The 9,907-nt window shown below is 47.1% G+C and overlaps 1 protein-coding gene across 2 annotated transcripts in view; it reads right to left on the reverse strand.

Annotated features, from left to right (window-relative positions):
• sprt (PDZ domain-containing protein sprite) overlaps positions 1-9,907 on the reverse strand; it is a 148,071-nt gene that overhangs the window by 85,840 nt on the left and 52,324 nt on the right. For both annotated transcript variants that reach the window (XM_045754666.2, XM_045754665.2), the window contains exon 2: positions 8,087-8,168. In XM_045754666.2, the coding sequence (XP_045610622.2) occupies positions 8,087-8,168 (82 nt within the window). The remainder of the gene's footprint in view (positions 1-8,086; positions 8,169-9,907) is intronic.

Genomic DNA, 9,907 nt, shown 5'->3' on the forward strand with positions numbered 1-9,907 from the left:
ACTTGAACATACGCACAAACACATACACACTATTTGCGTGTTTCTTGTGTATAGTTTACTTTGTTTCTGCTGGGTAGATTAGTTTGTACGAGGTAACCTTCAAATTTCTCTTACTCAGTTTTATAATTGGAGATAATACATCTTTTTGTCAAGATAAGTTTTGATGCTCTTGTTCCAAATTGCAAATTTTGTTTTCTATAATTAACACCTGTTCACTCCAGCCACAACTATAATGCTTTGTATAACTACGCATCATTCTTGAGGTTATCTTGAGGTTATCTTGAGATGATTTCGGGGCTTTAGTGTCCCCGCGGCCCGGTCCTCGACCAGGCCTCCACCCCCAGGAAGCAGCCCGTGACAGCTGACTAACACCCAGGTACCTATTTTACTGCTAGGTAACAGAGCATAGGGTGAAAGAAACTCTGCCCATTGTTTCTCGCCGGCGCCTGGGATCGAACCCAGGACCACAGGATCACAAGACCAGCGTGCTGTCCGCTCGGCCGACCGGCTCCGAATATATTTAAATCTAGACTATTCAATATATATAATTACAGCGATTACGTCATTATTATGACTTTTATATCAATAAAATATTGACATTTTGTGTGTACTGAATCTTGAATGTACAATAGTTTATTAATACATTTTTGGTATTTTATCACACCTGAATGTCTGTCTGTCTCTTTCTCTGTTTTTACTTGCTGTACGAGAACGCGCACTCGAACGCACGCAGAGAAACAGAGTATGCACACACACGCATACACACGCACCCTCCCTCAACCCCACGAACGCACACACATGCACACGCAGAGAAACAAAGTACACACACATACGCACCTTCTCTCAACCCCACGACTCTTAAGTTTAATTCCTTTCTCCCCCTTCTCGATCCCCCTCCCCCACCCCTCCCCTACGCTGACCTTTGACCCCAGAGGGTGCGGGAGGGCTGAGAAGAGACGGAGCTGGGGAGGAGAGAGAGGGTGGAATGAAAGAAGAGGAGATACAGGGGTCTTTCTCGGTACTGGTCTAGCTAGCTGTTCCGTGTTATACGGGCTTGTCGACGCCGATGCACCGGATAAGTTACAGCCCCGCTCCTGTGCCTGGTAAGTCCCCTACGGGCTCACCATAGCCCGTGCTACTTAGACCTTTTTGTTCCCAGTAGCTGGATCTTAAACCACAGACGCACCGGACTGCTCGACGCTCCGGACTAGAGTTATTATTCTTAACATCTTTATTGACAAAATTAATTACAATTTTGCCTAATCTGAGAATTTTGATAGTCTTATTAAATTGAGGTTAATGCTAGTATTCACTGTCACGCAGGACAGAGGGTCATACATAAGACAATAGGTCTAAACTGTAGGCTGAAGCACATATATATCACGGTTACAATCAATGTTTTAATGTGTGGATATGTGAAAACAACTTTCTACTGTGCACTGCCACACAAGGGCAGGGATGGGTTCATAAGTGATGCAGCTTAGAATATAAGTAGAAATTGTTCTTCATTCTTTAAAATGGACAAGCAAATTTTGGGTAAATTGTTAGGATGTCGTCCAGAACACCTGAGTCAATAAAATAGTTACACAGTTGGCGGTACAATAGGCCAGGAGGTCTAAAGTCCTTTACGGTTTCACATTCATCAATATAGTGTTCTAGTGAATGCATTAAAGGTTTATCACAGAGTTTACAATCTGAATATTCTGGTAGTGGCTCAGCCTCACTAACCTGCCAGATGTGTCTATAGCCAAGGCGAATTACCGCAATTACTACATCACATTGCCTGGTCCGGTTACTGTGCTGACCATACAAATACCTATTATTACAGAACTTGTCATAACTTTTAATACTGCAGCTTTCAGGTCTCTGTGCATTTCTTAGTTCTTCTAAATCTGAATTAATTTCTTTAATTTGTATGTTTCTAATAACTGCATTAGATAGTCCAAAGTCATAATCAATGTTTTCTTTCCTGCAAGCCATAGAGCATGGAAAATCTTTCAGGAGAGAATTTTGATGAACTTTGATTCTGAACCCCAAAATGAATTTTGGGGTTCAGTCCCTGAGCCCATTATGTGCCTCTGTGAACCTTTCCACTTCCGCCCACAGGATGGGTATGGGGTGCATAATAAATGAACTAAAGTAAACTTCAGGGGAAAGGTGGATTAGATCCATTAGGGCAAGGTAGGCTGTTTAATTCTTTCCGGCAGACCAAATTACCTGGCCTAGGACTTTTGAGGTGATAGTACGAACTCTCGCTATTTTACGACTAAATTCCCTCCTTATGTTCGAACTCTGTAAACAAAAATATGTTAAAATTATTCCAATTAGCATCGTGTAAATTGGGGCGCTGAGACTATTTCAATTATACAATAATTAACCTATAATCCTAATGCTAATTGATAAGATTTAATATAATCCTTTTCTTGCATTTAGTAATCTATTTGAAATTTGAAATAAATTATAAATACGTAATTATTTGGAAATGTTTAACAGTTTTGGAATATGTATAACTATAAACATCTTGTGAATATATGATAAGGATTTTGTATTTAATTCAACTCACACTAGTACCAAGTGTGAGTACCAAGAGGCCCTGGTACTCACGCTACATAATACCAGCGGTACACAGACCTCCAGCTTATAACCCGTGAACTAGTGGTTGCTAGGTTCAATAACCTAGCGGCCCGGTCTCTGACCAGCCCTCCTGATTGGTCAACCAGGCTGTTAGACGCCGCTGCTCGCAGTCTGAGGATCCTGATCTAAGGATCCTGATCCTTAGAGCAGGATAAGGAAAGGATCATAAGGAAAGAGGAATGAGAGAGTAAAAAAAACAGAAGCTAATGGGACAGAAAAAAGGGAGGGGGAATGGTCATTGCTGACACTGTGGAAAAGGGAGAATACAACTGTGTTGATCATACGAAAGAAAGAGGGAGGGATGTAGGAGGAAGGGGCGAGAGAGAGGAAGGAAGAGGGGGATGTGGAAGAGGGGGGATGTGGAAGGGGAATAAGAGGAAAGTGCAGGAATGGGGCAGCAGGGGTCAACAGAGGGTGTTGGTGTCGAGTTTTTGTGGGATGGTCACTGCATGCAGTACCTTTAGGTCGTGGAGGTATAGTGAGGGTGGGAAGGGGGAGTGGCTGGTGGTGATGGGGGTGGAAGAGGAGGAAGGGGGGGTAGATGGTGATGGGGGAGGAGGAGGTGGGGGTAGATGGTGATGGGGGGAGGAGGAGGTGGGGGTAGATGGTGATGGGGGAGGAGGAGGAGGTGGGGGTAGATGGTGATGGGGAGGAGGAGGTGGGGTAGATGGTGATGGGGGAGGAGGAGGAGGAGGTGGGGGTAGATGGTGATGGGGGGAGGAGGAGGTGGGGGTAGATGGTGATGGGGGTGGAGGAGGAGGTGGGGGTAGATGATGATGGGGGAGGAGGAGGTGGGGGTAGATGGTGATGGGGGAGGAGGAGGAGGAGGTGGGGGTAGATGGTGATGGGGGAGGAGGAGGAGGAGGTGGGGGTAGATGGTGATGGGGGAGGAGGAGGTGGGGGTAGATGGTGATGGGGGAGGAGGAGGAGGTGGGGGTAGATGGTGATGGGGGAGGAGGAGGAGGTGGGGGTAGATGGTGATGGGGAGGAGGAGGAGGAGGAGGTGGGGGTAGATGGTGATGGGGGAGGAGGAGGAGGGGGAGGGGGGTAGATGGTGATGGGGGAGGAGGAGGAGGGGGAGGGGGGTAGATGGTGATGGGGAGGAGGAGGTGGGGGAGGGGGGTAGATGGTGATGGGGAGGAGGAGGAGGTGGGGGTAGATGGGGGAGGAGGAGGAGGAGTTGGGGGTAGATGGTGATGGGGGAGGAGGAGGAGGAGGGGGAGAGGGGTAGATGGTGATGGAGGAGGAGGTGGGGGTAGATGGTGATGGGGGAGGAGGAGGAGGGGGAGGGGGGTAGATGGTGATGGGGGAGGGAGGTAGATGGTGATGGGGGAGGAGGAGGTGGGGGTAGATGGTGATGGGGGAGGAGGAGGTGGGGGTAGATGGTGATGGGGGAGGAGGAGGAGGGGGAGGGGGTAGATGGTGATGGGGAATTGGGGGTGACTGGTGCTAGGGAATGGGAATGGTTGCTGGAGATGGTAAGGAAGGGGAGAGGGGGAAGACATGTTGGTTTGGAGATTCTGTGATGAATGGTTGGTGTCAGGTATTTGTTACCCTCGGGAATCGAACGCCGGCCATGCAAGATACGACTGACTGCCTGAGCACTTGTGCTACTCTTTCCCTTATCTTCCAGTATCTTCTACGTTTTCTTTTTTCACAAGAAGTACTGTATTGCCTTGGAGATCAGTTTGCTATTCCTTGTGCAGGATTTTTTGCCCTTGGAGACGGTTCCAGTCACTTAGACTGGTCAGAAGAACAAAGGCCTGGCTTCCTGGAGGATTGGTGTTCGATCCCCACATGGTGAAAGTGGTTGGGCACCGTTCCTACTCACGGTCTTCCTATACCAGTTCCTTGTCCTCATATCCCAGCTCCTTGTCCTCATATTCCAGCTCCTTGTCCTCATATCCCAGCTGCTTGTCCTCATATCCCAGCTCCTTGTCCTCATATCTCAGCTCCTTGTCCTCATATCCCAGCTCCTTGTCCTCATATCTCAGCTCCCTGTCCTCATATCCCAGCTCCTTGTCCTCATATCCCTTGCAGGTACTAAATTATCCTACTGACTCAACGCTTCCTCATAATTACCTTACCATAGGACCCTTTAAGAGGCTAGTAAGGCCGTTAAGAGGCTAGTTAGACCGTTAAGAGGCTAGTTAGACCGTTAAGAGGCTAGTTAGACCGTTAAGAGGCTAGTTAGACCGTTAAGAGGCTAGTTAGGCCGTTAAGAGGCTACTTAGACCTTAACTAGTCCCGCGAGACGATGGCTAGTTGTGGGTCTTTTGTCACGTGTCTTTTGTTGAAGTATCTTTAGAAAACAGTCTTTCCCGCTCATTGCTTTTGGCCATAAGACACGCACTAATGTTTGTCTGGTCTTCTAAACGCTTGTGGTCCAGGTGTGTTGAACCACAGGTGTGATGAAGGGTGTTGCTGGGGTGGTAGTGGTGGTTGTGGTGGTGGTAGAGGCTGGTGGTGGTGGTGGTTGGTGGTAGCTCCAGGCTATAAGGTCCCTGGAAGAGGGCTACATGTGTATAAGCCTCTCGCTCCTTCTCTTCCTTCCTCTTGCCTCTTCGTCCCTGCTGCCTCTCCTCTCTGCTCCACATTCCACCTCTCCACTATCCATCTCCATCGCCCTAACCGTCTCATTATCCATCTTCCTAACCCACTCCCGCCACCCCTGGCTCCCTCTCCCTCCCTCCTTGCTTCTCCCAGGACGCCTGAGGAAGTGATCACTTTTTAGCATGTGTCTTGGGGCCCTGTTCATCCTTTAGAAAGTCAATTGTGTGTGTGTGTGTGTGTGTGTGTGTGTGTGTGTGTGTGTGTGTGTGTGTGTGTGTGTGTGTGTGTGTGTGTACGTACTTACCTAATTGTGCTTGCGGGGATAGAGGTCTGGCTCTTTGGTCCCGCCTCTCAACCGTCAATCAACTGGTGTACAGGTTCCTGAGCCTACTGGGCTCTATCATATCTACACTTGAAGCTGTGTATGGTGTGTGTGTGTGTGTGTGTGTGTGTGTGTGTGTGTGTGTGTGTGTGTGTGTGTGTGTGTGTGTGTGTGTGTGTGTGTGTGTGTGTGTGTGTGTGTGTGTGTCAGGGGATGAGCTACGGCTCTTGGTCTCGTCCTCACGACCCTTACACAACCTTGAATAGGTTCCAGAGACAATTTAGGTCGGTCATATCTTCATATAATGCTGTATATAGAGTCTTCCTCCGTTTCTTTAGTTCTTATAGAGCATGCCAGCCAAGTCACAGACACAAATGTGCCCTGTGGCTTCATTTAGGTGCCTTAGTTTCCATCTGTGTCCACGTGTTCGTGTACTAATAATGATAGCCTGTTGTCTGCTCTGTCAATTCCCTGAGTATTTTGTATGTGGTGATCATGTCTGTCATGTTTCTTTTCTCTTCCAGATAGTTCTATTAGTTTAGTCAATTATAGAGTACACGATACCGTGTACGGTCGTGGAAGGGGTTACAGACACATTATGGGTGAAAGAGAACTGTATCGACTACAGTTAAGCTACAGTTTAAAACATGTAGTCTGTCCTCGTAGCTCTTACCTCTCAGCTCTGGGACTAGTCTGGTGGCATGCCTCTAAATTCTCTTCGTTTCGTGTTTAACGAGATAAAGACTCCCAGCTGGTGCTGCATATTCCAGAACTGGTCTGACATAAATGGTTACCTTGAGGTTACCTTGAGGTGATTCCGGGGCTCAGCGACCCCGCGGCCCGGTCATCGACCAGGGATCCTCGTTGCTAGACTGGTCAACCAGGCTGTTGGACGCGGCTGCTTCGCAGCCTGACGTATGTGTCACAGCCTGGTTGATCAGGTATCCTGATGGTACACAAGATTCATGAACGACTCTTTGTTCAGTTTCATGAAGCTTGTCTTATACTGGGCAACTTTCCATATGTATGTGAAGATACGCAGGCGAGGAGTCACAATAACGTGGCTGAAGTATGTTGACCAGACCACACACTAAAAGTTGAAGGGACGACGACGTTTCGGTCCGTCCTGGACCATTCTCAAGTCGATTTCGCTTCGAGTTCTTCATTCTCAAGTCGACAATCGACTTGAGAATGGTCCAGGACGGACCGAAACGTCGTCGTCCCTTCAACTTTTAGTGTGTGGTCTGGTCAATATGTGAAGATACGTTTTGGAAGTGATCTTCCGGTAGCAGGCGCGCTATAATGTCAACCCCCAAAAGTCTTTTTTCTCCGCCGGATTCCAGGAGGATTTCCTGGCCCACTGTGACACCTTTTGTCTGGTCTCCATTCAGCATCATTACTTTGCACTTGCTAGAATCGAATTCTGGGAGCCACTTGAAGGGCCAGGCTAGAGGTCTCTCCCCTCTGAGGGCTCTCCCCTCTGAGGTCTCTCCCCTCTGAGGGCTCTCCCCTCTGAGGTCTCTCCCCTCTGAGGTCTCTCCCCTCTGAGGGCTCTCCCCTCTGAGGTCTCTCCCCTCATTGTGACTCTGTCCTTGGCTTCTGTTGCAGAGGTAAAACTTCTTTCCATGTTTCTCCTGCCTGTTCCCCCATCTTGTGGGCTCGTCAGCTGTGGGGTTGTGTGTCGAAGGCTTCCTGGCGGAAACTTGACATGTCGTTCCCCTTCTTTGTCGTATGTGATCTTGGTTGCCCTGTCATGGAACTGTCAAGTTCGTGAGAATAAGGAGCCACGAACAATAAAACAAAGGAACCAAGGCAGACGAAATAAAGGAAATGAGGAGCGACAGGAAAAAAGTTTGGAACAACAGGAGATGACAAGAAGGAAATTAAGACCGGGGTAAAAAGTCTCGAAAATTGTTATTAATTATTAACAGAGGAGAGCGGTATAGAGAGGAAGGGAGGCAGACTACTTCTCTTCCTCCTTCTACCTCCCTCTCTTTCTCTTCCTCCTTCCCTGCATACCTGGAACATACCTGGAGAAGGTTCTGAGAGTTCTTCTACTCCCCGAGCCCGGCCTGAGGCCAGGTTCGACTTGTGATAACTTGGTCCAACAGGCTGTTCCTGGAACAGCCTGTTGGACCAAGTTGGTCATAACTTGGAACTTGTCTCCGTTAAACATCATGTTATTTTCAGTTGCCTAATCGAAGACTTTATTAATATAGGCCATGCAATCTTTCAGTATCTTCTATAGAAGAAAGTTTCATGCTGATTTTTGCATCATCTGCGAAGGATGACACGAAGCTGTGACTGCCTAGCAGTCCCCAGACTTATCTGTCTGCCTATATGTCTAACTCTCTTCCTCTCCCTCCTCTCTCTATCTTTCGCCTTCCGTCTCTCCCACTTCCTCTCTCCCTCTCACCTTCCTTCCTTAATCCCCTCCCCCCTTCCCACATCCCAGTGATGTGTATACTGATGCCCCGAGGCCTCTCCCCTTCCACACAAGCACCAAATCACCCCACCAAGAGCATGTAATAGCCGTTCCTTAAGTCATATCCAAGAACAGTCGGTTAAGACTCTTACCTGAGTCCTCTCGACAGCTTTTTGAGGTTGGACTCATTGAGCCTCGGAGCAGGAGACTCCATCCGGAGCGCTCGCTTCAGGTCTGGGAGGGAGGGAGAGGGAGAAGACTGTTAGTACACAGATATGGGTTGTGGGTCGATGGACCCACTCACGCTGCTCTACAAGGTCACCCCAGTTCGACCTTGGACAGTCGTGGACGACAACTCTAGTTCTTGGTCGTCGTCCGATACCTGAGGATACATAGACACATTACATGGGTCAATGTGTTCCTATAGTGTCTATGTGTGTCCGTGCGTGCGTGGGTTGTATATTCAGGAGTTAAAATGTCATTTCAATGTCTATTTTCTTGTGTAAATAAATATAAACATATTCATCCACACATATATTATGTGTGTGTGTGTGTTTATACATGTTTATATATTTTGTATTTACTCAACAAATTAGACATTAAAATGTGTGTATATATATATATATATATATATATATATATATATATATATATATATATATATATATATATATATGGGTCCCTACACTTGCACGAAAGGTGGTACCCCCTTATATAAAGTGTATATATATATATATATATATATATATATATATATATATATATATATATATATATATATATATATAGAGAGAGAGAGAGAGAGAGAGAGAGAGAGAGAGAGAGAGAGAGAGAGAGAGAGAGAGAGAGAGAGAGAGAGATATAGAGGACAGCCGTGAGTTAACCCACACATTTCCCTATAGATACATCACGTTATCATTTAACTGTGTATATTCACACGCATGTACACAACACCTACATATGTACACTTATATATACATCAATACATATAGTTATACCTTGACACATACATTTTGTCTTCTCCCATCTCCTATCTCACCATATATTCCATTTTTGTGGGGGAATAAAATGTTCGGAAATGGGAAATATAAATCGAGTTATGATTTCAGTCGGGCTGTCCGCCTTGCTGACACGGTGTCCCAGCTACACTTTAAGGCCACACACACTGCCAGCCGGTCGCTATAAGGTGGTGGTCCCTCTGGGAGCCAGGAAGCAATGGTGTGTGTGGTGCAGGGACCGTCCAGGCTACACCATCAGGTGCCGATAGCATCAGTACTGTGCTGGGTAACCACACCACCCAACCTCGCTCTCTGTCCTAGCTCGTGTGTGTGTGTGTGTGTGTGTGTGTGTGTGTGTGTGTGTGTGTGTGTGAGAGAGAGAGAGAGAGAGAGAGAGAGAGAGAGAGAGAGAGAGAGAGAGAGAGAGAGAGAGAGAGAGAGAGAGAGAGAGAGAGAGACAGACAGACAGAGACATATGAAACTGAATGACACGTATCGAAGACAGGGGTAAATAAACAGAAAATAAAAAAATGAAGTGAAGGGGAATTGAAAGAAGTAATGATAGAACAGAAGGCAAGAATACCCCGTCAAGGGATGGATCGAATGCAGTCAAGCTTGGTGTTGAAGGATGACAGGAATGGAATTTAGGAAGACAGAGTGAGTTCAGACGGTCACCAGGAGCGAGTACGAAGGTACATATACACCAGGTACGACAAGGTGACAGGGGCGGCCTGCCCCCACACTCTCCTCCCACCGTGTCGGAATGTCGAGACATCCTCGTCAGCGTGAGACTTAACACCAGGCGACACATTCTCTTCCTCTCTTGGACTGCCATCTCACCACCACCAGGATCACCAGCACGCGTCCCATTCTCTGTAACTAGCTGACATTGTAACGATAAGGTGTGAAGGATAGATGAAATTGTTTATGTAATAATCTAAGATAACGTCTGATGCAGGCGATGAGTCACAATAA

The sequence above is a fragment of the Procambarus clarkii genome, chromosome 37 (genome assembly GCF_040958095.1).
Source record: "Procambarus clarkii isolate CNS0578487 chromosome 37, FALCON_Pclarkii_2.0, whole genome shotgun sequence".
Lineage (NCBI taxonomy): Eukaryota > Metazoa > Arthropoda > Malacostraca > Decapoda > Cambaridae > Procambarus > Procambarus clarkii.